The sequence below is a fragment of the Egretta garzetta genome, unplaced genomic scaffold (genome assembly GCF_000687185.1).
Source record: "Egretta garzetta isolate BGI_Z169 unplaced genomic scaffold, ASM68718v1 scaffold108, whole genome shotgun sequence".
Classification (NCBI taxonomy): domain Eukaryota; kingdom Metazoa; phylum Chordata; class Aves; order Pelecaniformes; family Ardeidae; genus Egretta; species Egretta garzetta.
In genome coordinates, this window is record NW_009260614.1 from 4,991,650 (window position 1) to 5,009,264 (window position 17,615).

The 17,615-nt window shown below is 51.4% G+C and overlaps 1 protein-coding gene across 2 annotated transcripts in view; it reads left to right on the forward strand.

Moving 5' to 3' along the window:
* ATP2A3 (ATPase sarcoplasmic/endoplasmic reticulum Ca2+ transporting 3) overlaps window positions 1-11,340 on the forward strand; it is a 37,389-nt gene extending 26,049 nt beyond the window's left edge. The window contains exons 16-21 of one of the 2 annotated variants that reach the window (XM_035900592.1): window positions 100-185; window positions 1,015-1,148; window positions 1,590-1,707; window positions 2,326-2,443; window positions 4,406-4,478; window positions 8,828-11,340. In XM_035900592.1, coding sequence (XP_035756485.1) covers window positions 100-185; window positions 1,015-1,148; window positions 1,590-1,707; window positions 2,326-2,443; window positions 4,406-4,478; window positions 8,828-8,903 — 605 coding nt within the window. In that variant the 3' untranslated portion in view covers window positions 8,904-11,340. The remainder of the gene's footprint in view (window positions 1-99; window positions 186-1,014; window positions 1,149-1,589; window positions 1,708-2,325; window positions 2,444-4,405; window positions 4,479-8,827) is intronic. The other variant, XM_009645107.2, reaches the window with a different exon arrangement.
* The last annotated feature ends 6,275 nt before the right edge of the window (window positions 11,341-17,615 follow it).

Below are 17,615 nucleotides of genomic sequence, written 5' to 3' on the forward strand. Positions count from 1 at the left end.
AGGTGCTGGTGGGCAGAGGACGGGGATGGGCAGGGGGTGCCCTGGGGTAGGGGGCTCCTTGCCCGGTGCTGGGGGTAAGGGTGTCTCTCTCGGCTGCAGTGTACGTGGGCCTGGCCACGGTGGGCGCAGCGACCTGGTGGTTCTTGTACGATGCCGAAGGACCGCAGGTCTCCTTCCATCAGCTGGTGAGTCGGGAGAGGAACGGGATGATGTGTTGAGCAGATGGGTGAGGGCATCGATTCACGCATTGGGGTCTTTCCTCTACCTTTCTTCTGTGGCTGTTGTAGTGTTCCCACATTCCTGGTGGAGAAGACAATAATTTAAAATAAAAGCAAAGTCTCTCCCTCAGGCTCCTATTTCTAGCCTTGCTTCTGTCAGTGACCAGCATGGTGGGAAAAACTTGATTCAAAGAAGCTGACAGTAGCTCCTGTACCTGATCCCACATTGAAAGGGATCGATTTTTACATTATTGTAGGTCTGAACAAGGTGGTGGGAAAGCAGTTGCCATTGTGCCCAGTGTCATGTGCAATGGAAGATGTGTTTCTGATGGAGATGTGTGTGTGCTCAGACACCTTATTAACTGCACGTGAAAATCTCTAAGGCGTTGTGCACCCATAACCCCAAAGCCTGAACCACAGCAGAAGCTGGGTCACTTCAGACAGTTCTATCAGTTGCTCTGAACTGTGGGATATTTAACAGCACCCCTGATAACCAAGGTTCACCACCCCAACCAGTCGACCTCTTCCTCCTCTTTCCTGCCTTTCCCACACTGCTGCTCTGCTGTGTATTTACCAGCGGTTTCCATTGTGCACCCATAACTCCAAAGCCTGAACCACAGCAGAAGCTGGGTCACTTCAGACAGTTCTATCAGTTGCTCTGAACTGTGGGATATTTAACAGCACCCCTGGTAACCAAGGTTCACCACCCCAACCAGTCGACCTCTTCCTCCTCTTTCCTGCCTTTCCCACACTGCTGCTCTGCTGTGTATTTACCAGCGGTTTCCTGTGCCGACAGAGGAACTTCATGAGGTGCACCGAGGACAACCCCATCTTTGAAGGAATTGACTGTGAGATCTTTGAGTCCAGATACCCGACCACGATGGCTCTGTCCGTGCTGGTGACCATTGAAATGTGTAATGCTCTGAACAGGTAGGGTGGCTGCAGGACTGCTCTGTATGCTCTACGCATGAGCAATTTTGTGTAGGGTCTCTTTGAGGATCCGTTGGGGGCTTGAGGGCTTTGCTTTGACTCAGCAGAGCCACTCAGAGTGTTCTCACAGGGGACTGCTGGGCTCACTGTAAATAAACTCCTCCAAGCCAGCGTGCTGCTGTCGGTAGCGATGGAGGAAGGACTGGATCTGCATCCATTAGCAGTGTGGCCCTGTTAATGACCAGTCTTAATTCGTGCACGGCTGGTTGCGTTGACATGGGTGCCAAGATGCAAATCATGGCAAAGCCTGAAGCTTTGAAGAACAGTCTGGAAGAGAGGGGCTACAGCATACAGCCTTGGAGAGGAGTGGGAGCCCCCAGCTTGGGCAGGCACGGGGAGCAGGAGGTTATCGGGGCTAATGCTGTCCCCTCGCTTTCACAGTGTCTCTGAGAACCAGTCGCTGCTGCGGATGCCACCGTGGCTCAACATCTGGCTGCTGGGGGCCATCGTCATGTCCATGGCTCTGCACTTCCTCATCCTCTACGTCAAGCCCATGCCTGTGAGTGCCCTGTGCCACCTCTGAGCACAGCCCAGGGGGCTCCTCCTGTGGGTGAGGACACCCCCTGGAGCAGCCTTTGGGTCTGGAAGCTTCTGGGACGGTTGTCCCCAGCATGTGCCCTCAGGACCAGGTCCTGTGACTTGAACCAACATGGGGACTGGGAGACACCCTGCCCCAGTGAGCCCTTTACTTAAGGCAATGCAAAGGGGTATGGATATCTTAGCTCCTTTTGGAGGCATTGCCTCCCTTTGCAGTCCAAGGCTGGTGATGCCTTGGTTGATGCCTAAGGGTGCTTAAAATGAAGTGGGTCACTGTGCTCAGGAGGTTGCGTTGTCCTTTGTCCCCTGCTAAGTGCCTGTGAGCACATACAGTCCTAGCTTGTGCCTCACTTTCCTCATCTGCAGGAGAGCTGAAGGACATAGTTTTTGACTGATCTTGGCCAAGAGCCACCTTGGGATCATGACAGACCTTGAAGAAATCCTGTTCTTTGGGCTGTCTGGATCTTTCCTCCTTGTACCTGTACCCCAGCCTGTACCGTAAAACAACCTGACGTTTAAAACAAACAAAAAAACCCCACCTCCTTCCCTACTGACATGTCCAATCCTTTCCTCCTCGCAGCTCATCTTCCAGGTAACCCCCCTGAGCTGGCCGCAGTGGGTGGTTGTAATGAAAATCTCCCTGCCCGTTATCCTGCTGGACGAAGGACTCAAGTACCTTTCCCGCAACCACCTGGATGGTGAGCATGGTCTGCACCACACCGGGTTATGCTTGCTCCATGGTGCTTTGCTTGGGGTTCATGGTTGGCTTCACGGACACCTCGCTCACCTCCTCCGCTTGCGTGGTGTCTGCACCTGCATGTTCATCCACCTTTGCTGTGAAAAAGGGACTTGTTCTCCTACCCCCTTCCTTCCCAGGTGCCAGGCAGAGCAGTCGGTACTTACATGTGCTTGAAATACTGCCTTAAAAGCTGCAGCACTAGATAAATCTGCCACATGTGTTCATCCAGCTCATCTCGAACCTCTGGGAACTGGATCCCTTCTCCTATGAAGCAAACCAGATCAAATACTGGTTTCTAACAGGAATCCTTCCCTTTTCCCTCAGTCTTCCACCCCTCTGTGGCCATCCTTGTGTTTGCTGCCTCTGTGTTAAGATCAAACGAGAGCTGAACGCCTTATGAACTGTTTATGAAGGGATTGCCCTTGGCCAGCACCTCTCAGGATCTGCCCCATGGCACACGTGGAGGAGAAGCAGCTCCTGCAATGCCGGGGCAGCGGTTCCCATGTGCTCCCGGGCTGTGCACTGTAAATCACAGCATGTATTTAGGCAGCCCTCCAAAGAGATGATACCATCTTTTCTTTCATTTCTTGCAAAAGATGTTGCTGTGGGTGATATCTCGGCGCCAAGTTGAACCTGCAGGTTTTCCTGGCAGCGGCTGTGGGGCTGGGGCTGCTGGCCCCTCTGCAGAAAAATAGATTTTATTCATTTTTTTAGGGTGCATGTTCCCTGGCAGTGATAGTAGGGAGAAGAAGGGCAGGAGAGACATCATCCTTGCCTGAGGAAGATGTGGTGGCCCTGGGGGGCAGATGAGCAACCTAGGTGTGCAGACTGGAGGTCCTTCCACAGCATCACCTTCCTCAAACCTTTTTCCCCCTTAGGCAACCAGCATCCTAGTGAACCCTTCCTTTTGCCTTCACCCTTTAATATTGACCCAGGAAAACTGTGGGAAAGCCACTTTTGCCTTTCAAGGCTGAAGGCAAATCCATCTAGCCCTGGCATCTGGGGCATCATAACAACTCTATTTGGTTTCTCATGGAGCAGAACCATGTAAAAAGCTGGAAATATGGGATGGGAAATGATTGCAAACAGGAGATGATTGCAGACTGGTTGTACTCCCCATTGGCAGGTCCCGGTGCCCTGAGGGTGCTCACATCTGCTCTCCTTTCTGCGGTGAGCTGATACATAACCACAGCGATTGCTCAGCGAAGCCTCCACTGAGAAGTGGAGTTGTAGGGGCTTCTGTTTTTACAGACCAGATAGAAGTTGTTTCAAGCTTATTTTTAGTTAATTGTCGCATCTCTCAGAGGACTGATAGGTGCTTTGCATCACACAGGTCTGTTTTACCACGTGATTACAAGCCTGTAGCAACAATTTTATGGCGCAGCACCAAGCTGGGGTGCAGGAGAGCTGGTTTAATTCCTGGCTGTTGCATCCCATGCATGCCCTGGGTCTTCACTTCACCATCTGTGATCTGGGGATGAGTCTATCTTTCTCCCACACTTTGCATTTCTCTATAAAAACTCAGCACTGTTGGAGGAAGGGCTCCTCTTTGGCCCTGCCAGCGCAGCTCTGAGCACAGCGGGGTTTCTGGCAAGTGTATGATCCTTTCAAGTCCCATCATACCAGTTCAGAGTGTTTCCTCCTCCCATGCCATGCTCACAGCGTACCGAGTTCTCCGAGCCACTCTCATCCCCATGGTCACGATGCTGCTGATGCTCACGGGTCGCGCTGTGTCTCATCCAGCAAGGGTTTCCCATGCAGCTATGCAGTCATGGCTACGGGGCAAAATCACGCTTAAATCATCACATTTGAAAGAAATAATTGAAATCCTGCATCTTCCTAATTCCTCTGGGCTTTGAAAAGCAAACAAAAAAACCTCCAAAAGCCACTTTTAAATGTGGTATTGTGATTTTTTTACCAGGCATTCTCAGGACGGTAAGACACATGTGGAGCGGGGAGCACCAGTTGAAAACCTGCAGGACTCCAGAGCAAGGGTTGGCTTTCTTACGTGTCTCATCCCCGAATGCCGTATTCCTGTGCTTCCTCCAAAGTCTTGCTCATATGTGGTGGGGACCTGCTCGGGCTGTGTCCGGGTGAATGTGGCTTGAAACCCCAGCCGATAGTGGAGCCCAGGGACCCTGTACCCAGACAGGGTCTCCTTTCCCACACTGATCTCTGTGATTTGCTTCAAAATAAGGTCTAAAAAGCCTGTGAAGCAGCCGTTTGCATGGCAGTTTTGGTCAGGGGCCAGGCTACTGCTTGGTCTCTGCAAAGGCAGCACTTGGGGATGGTGTCCAGCGTGGGACCTTCTGAGGCCAAAATCTGAGGGATGGCCAAGGGTATTCAGTTGAGGGATGCAAATGTATAGCTGTGAGTTCTGCTGATTCAGGTTTTGCATGGAAAAGTTTCTCCTTTGATCAGATTTAGATAAGTCATGTTTCCATTATGCTGGATTTTCCTTGTCCTTGAAGCGGCAGAAAGCTGAGACTCTTCGGTTTTTGCCGTGGTCTCGGTGCTTTACATTCCTCTCATCATCCTGGTCACTCCTAGCCTCTCGTCTTGCATGCCTTGTGTGTATCGCTGCCTTCATCCATCTCTTCCCCCTCTGAGGTTTTTGCTGTCTCAGTTTTGGGATACAATGCAAGTGCACGGCTGAGCTAGGTTGGCTTGGTGGGACTCACAGATGTTCTGGCCAGGAACATGGAGGTGTTCTCCAAGTCCCTCTCGGGCGTCCATCACACCGATACATGCTGGCAGGCTCACGAGGGCTGACCACCCTCAAGGACCTCTTGCCCTAGTATTTTTAATATTTGCAGACCTCTACACATTTAAGTGCATTGCTTTCCGAGCCCTGCGGCATGTAGGAGGAAGGTTTCCAGGCATCTGTGCCAAGACGTTGCAGAAGTCTCCTTTCCAAGTGGTTCTTAAAAAGTACAAAATCCAGACAGGACACTGAGATAGCCCTGGTGCTCGTGTTCCTCTGTGTGCCGTCAGCCCACTGCTGCGGCCACCCCGCTCCTGTCCAGCCTTCCTGCACCATCTCTGGGACTCCTCATCTTCACCATCGGGAAGCAAACCCATCACAGGTGTTGGTGTTGCCACCGCGGTGTTTTCACTTGTTTTCAGCACGTTAAGCAGCAGGCCCTGCCTGCATGCTGGGGCTTCCCCGTTTCTCACCTCTGCCGGGGTAAGAGCAGGAGCGAGCCAAGAAGTGGGTGCGTTCTGCAACACAGCTGTGCAGCCGCCCCAACAGGGGCAGCATCGTTGAAAATCAGAAGTTTTGATGCACAAGAACTGTCGTGGCCTGTTTTATGACAGGTTAGCATTTATGCAGCCATCTGTCCTTACGCCCGGTGAAGATGGCAGCCCCCGGGTGATTTTGCAAGAGCTGCAAGGTGGTGGCCACACCGCTGGGTACCTGTCCCCACCGGGTACCTGTCTGGTCCCTGACAAGCAGCACCATGCTCTGCAGCCTCCTGCCACCGCAGCTGATGTGCAGGTGAGATTGCACCCTTGGGGGAACATCGCCACTGCCAAGGGACATTTGGCCTCTTATCTGCAAAGTCAGCATCAGCTTTATGCTTTAACATCCTCCCAGAGGAGAGCAGCTGGCAGAGGTGGCTGTGCGGTGACAAGTGCGTCACATTCCCTGCCAGGGCCAGCCAGGGCTCCGCATCCCTCTGAGACAGCCCAAAAGCTGCAGGGACCAAAATCTCCATGTCCCATCACAAAAAGCCTCCAGCACGTAGCGAAAAAGAGCTGCTCACCCTCATCTCCCCTGTGCATCTGCACCTGGGGACGAGGGCAGCCCCGAAACCCCACTGGGAGCACAGGGGCTGCGGCAGCCGCCTGCTTTCCCTGCGGAGGCGGCAGGCGTCCCTCTCCCTGGCACGACCGAGAGCCGGGAACGAGCACCCGTGGCCGTGGCTGCCCTTGTAGGGTAATCTCTGCGCGGAGCTACCTTGGCTGGGCGCTGGTGCCGGGGGAGGAATGCATCCCACGGGCCAAGCCCTTTGCTTCAGCTGTGAGATGCTCTGAAGGAGAGCAGTACCACAACTTTCAGTGCCCGAATCTCTCCAGACAAGATTCTACAGCTCTGCTGCCTTGCTTTTTTTTTTTTTTTTTTTTGCCCCCCCCCCCTTTTCTCCTTTTGTTCGGTTTTTTTTTTTTTTATGTGTGTGCATGTGCCATGCTTTAGAAATGGAAGAGCAGAGGGAAGCTCTTGGTGCTGCTGCCCTGCTATTGCAAAGGGATGGGAGGAGGATTTCCCTTTCGGTTTTCTCCTTGGGTCCAGGGTCTTGGCTGAAGCTCGAGGTACACTGGTGCAACAGGCGAGATGTGCAGTTTTCAGAACTGCGAGGGCTGCAGCATTTCTCTCGGTGGAAGGAGTGAGCCTGCATCCCTCCAGCATCACTTTTTATGGGAACCTCGTAGGAAGAGAGTCAAAAGCAACAAGGAAAAACCTCCCAAAAAGCCTTGGCTGTCCTGGTGGGGAGCAGATCTTGTACAAGATGAGCTTGTGTTGTTCTGTTGCTGGTTTGCAAGAGTTGAAGGGCTGTGACAACTCTGAGAAACTCGGTGCGAGGCAAGATTCAGATAGATTGTGACTGCCCTGTCATTCCTCCAAACAGGTCCCTGTATCCCCCCATGCTCCTGTCACTGGTGTGCAGAGAGGAGAGCCAGACCCTGGCACGCAGGGACCTGCATGCTGTTAAAGCAGCATGGGTGCCGGACCCTGGGCTGACTCGTTTTCTGAGTTCTCACAGAAACATCCAACTCGCTCTGTGCCGGGGTGGGGGGGGTTACTTAGAGGCCCGAGAGAACATTTTGAAGAGCACCCACTGTGGTTAAACGCTCGCTGTCTGCGCTGCAGCCGTGTCCCATTCCTGCCCCTGCACGGTGTGGCCATCCCCCTGTTTGCACAACTACAGGGTAAAGCATTTAAGGGAAGCTCTGTGGCTGGCAAATAACCACCATTGCGTTACCCAGCGGGGACTTTTTAGCTGCTGGAGCTGCTGAAGAGCCACCCCTGCAACGCAGAGGAGGTGAATTTTGATCGTTGCAATGAGATTTAATACAGTGGGGTCACCAGCATCCCTGCTTCTCTCTGAAGCCCACAGTGCAAAGGTCTTCCAGAGGGATGCTGCCATTGCAGCAGCATCAGTTCTGTCTCAGGACACAAGGGCTGGGCTCTCTGGCCAGGGCTGGAAAGAAACTTTGGCAGAAGTTGCAGAAAAGGTTTTTTTTTTTCCTTTCTCTCTCTCTCTCTCTCCCCTGCTATTTATTAATTCCCCTGGAAGCTTGTCGGCACCAGGGTTGGCAGTGCAGGCGCTGAGCCTCACTGATAACCCCGGGCAGGACCCCTATTTATCAAGGGCGCAGTTACAGCGGTCCCCTGCGAGATGTGTTTGGTGATGCGTGCAGCGATGGAAGATAGAGAAGCAGGGTGGAAAGATTCATGATAAGTGATTTTTCTAACTCTTCTCAGAAAGTGCCGCCTTGTGGGTTGGTTTTTTTTAGAAAAAAAACTGTTCTGGGCAGACAGAGCTGCCAGCAAGGTCTCTTCAACCCCCGGGCTGCTGCCTCAGGGGGGACCAGGGATGCTGCTGTTGATTCCTTGAAAATTGGGGATCCAGTGGATGAGAGTCAAGCTCTGGCAGAGATTTCAAGGCTGCTCACACTGACTTCAAGCTGAACACCGTAATTTTCTTTCAGGCTACATGTTGCTTGTTACCTTCCATGTCCAACTCCATCCATTAGTAGGGAGGGGAGAGGGGAGAAGGGCAGCCCTGGGGCTGGGGCAGCGACTGCAGTGGGCCACTGGGTCCTTGCTGGTTGTTCTGGAGGTGTATATGGAATGTAAAATATATATAGTTTGTGTGTAAGTGGTGTCAGCTCATGCAGCAATGTCCATCTATCTGGCTGTGGCAAGGATGGGGCTTTGGGGTGGGCAGTGGGATGCAGTGAGCTTCCTCCTCTCCGCACCACTGCCTTTCCCTGGGTGCTCCCTGGTGCTCTCATTAGGAGCGGTAATGAGGGATGCCTGCCTGCTCCCCTTCCCACTGTTCCTGCCTGCACGGCTCCAACTCATCCCTTTTCCTACCTCCTGTAGGCTGAGTGTGCTGAGCCCTTCCTCGCCCGGGGACCAGCATCCTCCTCCTTGTGCAGCCTGAGCTGCTGTGGCTGCAGTTGGGCCAGCTCCGTGCAGACGGGATCCCTGGTCCCTTCTGGGATCAACACAGGAGCAGCCACTCTTGATAACAACAGGGAGCTGGTTTGCTTTTGAACCCTCACCAATACTTTTTCTTCTCTTTTTTTTTGTTTTTTTTCCCCTTTGTTTCAGGAGAAGAGGACAAGAAATGAATGACACGAAGGAAACGCTCCTAACTAAAGGATCCCTAACTTGTAACTCGGACTGAAGTCTTGCATGCGTGACCATCGCTAGAAGCCAGCAGGACATGCATGTGTCCGACTATCAGACAAATGCGGGTGAATTGTCGAAAAGAAAAATACTGATTTTGTTTTGTTTTGTAGCTTTCTTTTTCCTGTACATAAGAGTGCAATTACTGGACAGCTGGCGTAGGGTTTGGGGATGGAGCTGTGTGGACCTGGGTCATCGTAACGTGGTTCCTTGGTGATTTGTTCCTGCAAAATTTGAGACCCTCTTTCAATTTTCACCCTGATGGGTTGAGCTCAGGCAAGGTGTCCTTCACGGGAGATCAAGGGGTGGGGGGGGGAGTCAGGATTTTGGGCAATACGCTGAGTGAGGGTGGGCAATTGCATCCCCCAGCGGGGTGGGATGTGCAAGGGCAGCTCGTGGGGCCGGGAAGGGCTTGGTGGTGGGCGAGGGCAGGGGAGGGCACCATGGGTTGGGGTCACTGACCCTCGATGGTGTCTACGGTGTTGGTGGGCACATTGCTGCGGCTGCTGCGCTCTGCTCCAGTGGCTGCAGTCCCCACAGGCTGCAGCAGCTGCAAATAGCTTCAAGGGGTGACCACTGGTGGTGTGGATCTCACAGATATGTGTTAACGCGTCGAGGCTGGGCGCGTGCGGTGGAAGGTGAAGTTCTCTCTATTGATCACACTGTCCATTTGATCCCTGTGTTGTGGAAAGCCCTGCACCTTTCCAGGCTCATCCGACACCAAAGCGCAGCGTAGTCTTGCCTGTTCTCCCTCCGACGTCTTGTCAGATCCCACCTGCACTGTTTAAGCTATAGCCGTCTTCCTTGTAGGGGCAACCATTTAAAGCAAAGCATGGGGATGACCAGCTTTGCATTCCTCATGTCTGTGCTTGCTCCTGGTCACACTTTCTGTACTCAGTTGATTTTTAACTATTTCCCTAGCAGGAGTATAGCTTAAGTCCTCAGGAGCGTGTCCACGAGTTCGTGTCCTCTGCCTTGGAGGACATTGCTGTCTTGCACAGGGCATCCTTGACACCAGTGATCTGCCTTTGAGACGGGAATGAATGTATGCTTGTACATAACGTAGTCCTTTTTCCTGAGTGGTGTTTGTCGCGGCGTCCCTTTTTATAAGGCACCAACTTTATTTTATCCTCTTGGGATTTTCCTGCAGCCGGAGTGACACAGGCTGCAGTGAGAGTTTGTGGATCCAGTAAATTGACCTTTCTCCATGGAGCCGTGTCAGCTGAGGAGCTGATAGCGGGTGGTTTCTTCTCCAGTTCTCAAAATCCTCCCTCCTGTTTTCGTCAACGTTCCCCTGTGATCCATCCTGATACTATTTAGGTAGCCAGACCTTTCTCTTTCCTTTCTCTTAAATTCCAGCAACAGCACTAGAGCCAGGATTTTGGATGGCATTTTGCTCCTTTGCTGTTGGTTTTTTATTATTATTATTTTATTTTTTGCCTCTTGCAAGCTTCCTGTGATTTTCTGTTTCTCTTTACCTGGGCGAGAGCTACTCTTCCTCTGTACAGTAGGTGCCAAATATCATCCTTCCTTTCTTTTTTCCATCACCAGCATTGAAGATGAGCAGAGCCCCCAGACCAATGGGAATGTACAGAATTGTTATACTACTGAGCTGATTTCATTGTACAGAAAACCTTGCATGAAATGTTGTTACTGTATTTAATATATAATGTATTCAAGGAATTTTAATATGGAGCTCTTTAAAAAGATCTTTATAGATACTCTGTGGTTAGAAGGTTGTTGCTGATTTTTTTTAATGTTATTATACTTTATCTTGAAGAAGTTTTATTTTTCAAATGTGTTATGTCTAAATGATTTAATTGGTGATCCCATGGGGCAACCAATCCTCTTTAAAGATTTTCACCATGGATGAGACTCACCCTGGTGCAGAGGACCAGGGCGTGACCCAGGTACTGCTTAAACCTTCAAAATAAGGCTTCAGTAAAGACTAATGCTATAGACGTCTGATTTGCCCTTCCCCCAAAGGGTAGATATCACCTTATTTTAGTACAGATGATCTCCATCTCTCTGTGTTGGGAAAGAAGCAGCGGGATTTTAATCCAGAACCAGCTTAGTGACTTCAGAGGAGATTGCTTCTATGTTTCTCTGTGGCTGCAAACCAATTTGGGGGAGTTCGGACCTGATTCGGAGCATCCCAACCCCAATCATGGGGTCCAGTGGGGCTTTCAGCTACCCGATGGCATCTCCCTGGGACATGGTGGCCTTGGGCCATCATGCCTGTGAGGACCTGCTTGGTCCATGCGCTCTGTATCACACCACCCGAGTTAAACTGGTTTCCTTCGGCTTAAGGTCTGGTGTAGGATTGTGAATTTTACCCAAATACGTGTGGGAAAGTTTCTTGTGTGAAGGTCCCCACTGAGTACTGAATAACGGACGGGAGTCTCTAATGTAAGGAGACCTAAAAGGGAAAAAAACCCAAAAACCAAACCAAAAAGAGCTTTGTTTCAGAGCAGAGGTGAATTCATGAAATTTTAACTCGCTATTAAACTCCTGCTGGTAAATTCTGCTGAGTCTCACCTGACAGCAGAGAGCTGGCGGTGGTTGTACCAGGCATCCTTCTGAACCCGCTAACAGAAAGGCCATGTGAAGAGATGCCACGTTTGTTATTTTATTGTTGATGGAGATGCTGAGTTTCTGTTATTTTGTCGTGGATGGAGGTGCCACGCTGCTGCAAGCCCGGGCAAGGTTGGTCTGTTTGTGCGGTCATTGGGTTGCAATTGTGAGTTACCAAAACCCAAGCCCTTGTGGGCAAGCAACCAGAGCTGTGGCCCAGCCAAAGGCTTGCTCTTCCCAGCAGCAGCAAATTGCATTTGCCTTTATATTGTAAGCCTCTAGATCTACCTAGAAAATAGAGCAGGAAATCTGCACTGAGGCTACCTGGAGCAGGCATCCCCCTTGCTAGGAGGGACCGTTTTGACACATCCCCATTTCCCCTTCTGAACGGTTGACCATGTCTCTCTCTTTCCCCTCCCCATCCTTTAATTACCTGGAATACAGGTTTCACTCCATGCTTTTTGATTACAGAGGCTTATAGCTTGAATATTTTAATGAAGTAGAAGAATATCCACAGATCTAATTATTTTTTACGCTTTGATGAAAGGTCAGGATAAATCACGTAGTTATTTATTGCATGTATGCCACCAGCAGCATGCTGGGTGCTTTTACAGGCTGGAGCGTGTTCTTGTGCAAACTTGGAGATCCTGGAGCCGAGACCATCGCTTTGGGATCAGGTCTTGTGTCTTATCGAGGCATCGACTGTGTGCAATACAAGGGTGATAGATGGACACTGGGTGGCTGTTTTGCCCAAGAGCTTGTTAAAAAAGGCAGCTTAGGGGCAAAGCCTCTGGGATCCGTGCTTTTTTGACAAGAGAATTTAGGAATTACTTCGTTTTTAGTTTTATTTTGATGGTGCTGCCTGGCATATTCCAAGTTTTTAAATAAAACTTAGGTCTTTCCAGCAAGATCTTTTGCATCCGTGGGCTGCTGTGACAGATCCTCTCCCGTGCAGGGAAGCAGCGATGCGAGATGCGCAGCAGAGGACACGCCAGGATGGCAGCGTGGGGTTGTCCATGAGCACTTTATATTCCTTTCTCAGGGGCACAGCACCATGCTGGGTTACAGCCACGACGGGAGGTGAGGGTCCCGCAGCCCGGGAGCAAGCGCCTGAGGGTTCAGCTTTGGGCAGCGGCTGTGATGAGTCTTTTGGGCTGTTTTGGGCTGTTGTGTCGTTGTGGCCAGTTGCTGGGTGAGCTCTTCCCCCTGCGGTGTGTGATCCTGTCAGGAGGCACATTGGAAAAGGGGAAAGGGAGATGCCCTTCAAAGCGCAGAAGTACTGTACCCTGTGGTTTAGTTCTGTCACATGGCCACCATATGGCTCAGGGTCTGGATGAGGTTTTTGACTTGTGTGTTTGACACTGTGAAGGTGTTGTACCTGTGTGCTTCTGATGCTGTGCTCAGCCAAAGCTGGATGGTACCACTGGGTGCTGGAGAAGTCAGGAGTAGGAGGGACAGGCTTTACTATAGGGGGTGGGGGATTTCATTCCTGTAACAGCAACAAACCTGGGATTGGAGTGGAGTCATGGTGTGCATGGCAGAAGTAGCCAGAGGAGCACTAGGACAACTCGGCAGCAACTTCTGGTCCTGCTTTTGTACGTCAGGGCAATGGTGCTGCTTCCTGGGCAGGGTCCTGCTCCACAACACCCATCAAATATCTGCTGTGCAGGGCTCAGGCTAACGCTGCCCCAGGGGGTGGGAGATGTTCATGAGGCTCAGTGACCTTGGGATCATGGCACTCCTGAAGCACACGGGAGTTCCCAATACCAACTGCTAAGACCTTACTGTGATTTTGGGTCCATAGCTGGCATGACCGTCACCTTGTATAAAGGATGCCAGAGATTCAGCCGTCCCTGTCCTGCCCTCTTGGTGCCATTCAGCTTTTGGTATGAGCAGGGCATTAAATGAGCCTAAATCTGCGTGCACCTGGAGCGATGGGGCCGTGGGTACCACCAGCTGGTGTCCAAAGTGGATGCTGCTGGGTTGATCTGAGTGCTTGGGACCAAGAGGAAGGCACCTGGGGAGCTGCTGGTGGGTGCCCTCAATGGGTTCAATCTGGGAATATGCTGATTTTTTTTTATATGTGATGCCCGAACAGCCAAATCTAGAAATCTGAGTTTGTGCTTCATAGCGCAAGGTAAATGGTTATATCTTGGGGGTGGGTGGGAGGGTGTTATTTGAGGGGTAGAATTGAAAGAAACAAGGTTTCCTATTTTATTATACAAGAGATATTTTTCCACTAAATTACCGCTTCCTAAATCGTGTCCTTTGTCCGATTGTAAATAGCCAGGTGTGTCGTGAAGGCATGGGAAGGCTCCTCGTGGTCACATCCATACGATCCACTCTGTTCACACAATATTGGGCTGATTTGTTTTATACTTATGAAATTACAGAAATAAAAGCAATTTTGCTGGATGGCTCTGGGGTTTTTTTGGTTTATTGGTTGGGGTTTTCTGTTGGTTTATTAATTAATTTATATTTTTGCTTTTCTTACCCTGTTTGTGGCCAATTTGGGGGACATTTGGGAGCCCATGGAGCTGTATGGGAGTGCCTGAGGGCATTCTTCAGCCGTAAAAGGAGTTGTGCTCACCAGATCAGGATTTCTTGTGGGTTTTCAGAGCAGCCGAACTAGAAATGGAGCTGAGCTTGTCTCTGGCATGGGACGACAAAGGCGAAATTAAAGGAGTGGCATGATATGACTGTTGGGAATTTTTTAAAGTACCAGCTAATTCGCTCTTGGGGCACAAGAATACAAATAACAGTGCTAATTTTGACTGTATCCAGAATAGTCCTCACCTTATCTCCCCCAGCTGAGAGAGGAGGCTTAAATAAGCCCTGCAATGACCTCCACACGAAGTAATTATTAAACAAATAATAATTAAATAACTTGGCCGCCTCTGGTGGAGGGGGGTGTGTGCATTTCCATCTCCGCATTGCCCAGAGCTCTGCCCATGGTCATGTTTTGAGCGGAAAATCCTGCTGCGCTGTGAGTCATGTTATGGAACAAATCTGGATTTATGGTAGGATCTGCCCATGGTGCGGTTTTGCTGGGATATGGCTCCACGCGCCCCTTTCCCAATGGTATGAGCAGGAGAAAGGTGCTGCACAGGGTAACCCAAACCCTTTGTAACCAAAGGGACGTGGGACACCCAGGCAAACTCTGGTTTTTTGGAAGGGGCCATTGCTTGGCTTCCTTGTTCCAAATGCAGACCTGGTCTCCAGAGTCGATGCCTGGGGGCCACCACCACCCTGGCTGGACATGGCCCTCAAGCCAGTCCCCCATCCCAGCCACTCCTGAGGATGCAGTGCTGTTCCAGCTCATAGCGAAGGTAGAATCCCCCAAATTCCCCTGATGCTGCATCGGTCCCTGGACCACTGGGGACCATCACTGCTGGGGCTATGCATGTCTTTCAGTGGCATGATTCAAAAAACAGGTGTTACCCACCCAAAAAAACCCCAGGGGTCCCTGTACCCCATTGCAAGTGTTCAGCTGCCCCACAGGATGCGCATTCCATGCTCCCAGTGGCTGCGATGGGCGTAGGGGCCGCTGGCACCCGTTGGTAACCCCAGCATCTTGGGTACATGCATTTGCTTTGGCGTTGCCTAAACACTGCAGAGGTGTTTCCAGGGAGATGTGTTACCACAGCAACCCCGGATGGAAATGCTGCTTCTGTGGGGTGAGTACCACCAAAAACATCTGTCTGCACCAGGGCGTCGCAGTGTGGGATGGGCACGGAGCAGAGCCAGCCCTGCTGGGAAGGAGCGAAGAGAGGTCAAGGACAAGTTAAAATTGGAAAGAAAACTGAACATGCCGTTTCATAGGACCTTACTTGCTCTCATCTGCCAATTTTTTTCCACCACCCCCCCTGCTTCTTATGGCCAGCGGGGTGGTGTGAGCCTCTCCTCTGGCTGGTAGGGGTAGGGGGCTACATGGTGGCCAAAATTTCTGGTAAGAGCCACCAGCTTGCAGGGGCTCTTCCCGGTGACCTCAGCCACCGCAGGTCCTCTTTTCACCCACTGTCATATTTTAAATCTACTTGCCGCTGTGTTGTTCCTCCCTGTCCCCAGATTTGCAGCGTGCTGCACATTTTTGTGCTGAAATTCAGCGCTCCATGCTGGAAGCTGCCAAGTGCGAGTCTGGATTGTGTAATGAGCTTCATCTATTATTTTTATTTATTTTTTTTTCCCCCAAGGAGTTTTTGGAAAAGCATTGACTGACAGCCTGGAAAGACCTGGTAGCTTTTACTCCTACCATGGCTTTGCTTTCCTGGGTGTGGGTAGGCTCGGGCCTCATGCAGAGACTTTCAGACTCCCCCTCTTTAAGCCCTAGCAACTCCTCCATTCTCTGCGGCCATGTCCCAGCTCAAAGCTAGGATGCACTCCCATTTCCAAATGTCTCCCTTAAAAATACCATTTTTTGCATTTTTCTCCCAACAGCCCCAAGTAGAGGTTGAGTTTGTTGAACAGGTAGGGGAAGGAGTTGCTTTCACAGCTGCGGACTGAGTCCTGTGCTAAGCCCACGGCAGCCCTGCCAGCCCTTGATGCCCTGGGCGTCTGACCCAGCTGGAGCTGAAGGAGATGCTGGATGAGGCCAAGCCCAGCTCTGGGGACTGGGCAATGCTGCCTGATCCCAGAGAGCATTTGGGCAATTGGGCAAAGCCCCAAACCCAGGGGCTTTAGTGCCTCATTTGCTGTTGCTGCTTCCATTTTCACCTCCTGTGGGCAGTGGAACTGGATGGGTTCATTTTCTTAGCTCAACCCAGTCTTGCCCTCTGTGTCCCCATGTTGTCCTGCTCCCACCCCACTTAGTCGCACATTTGCATGCTGCTGGGGTCAAGCCCAGCTCAGTGCTTTCTGTGCCCAGGGCAAACCCAGTCTCAGTGCCCAGGACCTGTTGTGGCTGAGCTCAAGCTGCTGCTGCTCCTCCAGCAGCATGCACAGTCCCTGCACCTCATCACCCCAGGCAGAGCATCCCTGGGGCCTCCCGCTTGCGCTGCTTGAAAGCAGCCAGGAGATGCAAAAGTTGTTCAGAGGAAATGGCTGTGAGCATATCAACAGCATCATACAAGTTTGCATCTGCAGGAACCCAAGATAAAAACATCCCCAAGGTCACAGCTGCTGTGCAGGCATCTGTGCAGCGCGTTGTGGGCACCCCTCTGGGCTGCACCTTACACAGTACACTTATAAACCCCTCTTTCTGCTAATTTTTTATTTTGATTTTTTCATTTAGGCATTACAGTCACATATTTATTATCACAACAGATTATTGGCAACAGAAAGCAAGCCCTGGCCTTGCATTGGGACAGCCCAGCACCTGAGCTGCAGCTGAAACCATCACAGCCCCGTGAACTCAGCATCTCCCAGCAGGTGGCCACTGTGTCTGGGCAGGTAATTTGGCAATTTAACAGCCCAAGCAGAGCCCTTCCCAGCAATAACCCCCTGGCAGAGGCGGGGAGGTGTCTTAGCAGCTGACATGGGTTATCACTGGGAGAAGCACCACCGCAAACAGGGGTGTGCAGGATGCGGCCCTGGCAGGCAGCTGGGCACGCCGGCCAGCTGGCACCATGCACAGCCACCTCGCTGCTGTGGGGCCAGGTAGCTTGGCAATGCCATGCCCAGCCTATCCACTTCCCTGTTATAAAGTAATTTAAAGAGTGGCAACGCCAGGGAGGGTGCCGGCACGGGAGGGGTGTGAGCAATGGTGGTGTGTGAGCCCGCGGGGGTTTAGGCTGTGAATTTTTCAAACGTTTAGATGTCATGGCCAAGAGCTTGCCCATGCTGGGTGCTGATAGCAGCCCAGGAGAAGAGCCAGGCCCTGCCAGTGCTCCTGTGCCAGGGTCCCCCGCTCCCCGCATCACACCGGCCGCATCCGCAGGGTCCGGCCCTGCTCACCAGCTGCAACATGGCTCCAAGAGATGCTAAAATGGGAGATGCATATTATCTCCCAACGGAAAGTATTTTAGCTAAATCCATGCTATAACCATTTTATTGACTCCAAGTACCAGAGAGAAGGTTAGAAGTGACTCTTTTACAAGTCATTTTGCTGTTAAATTTAGCTGTCCTATTTTCATTATCCCCATGGCTTTGGCAAGGGTGAGCAGCCTTCCCTAAAAAGGCCTCGTTTCATACAGTAAGT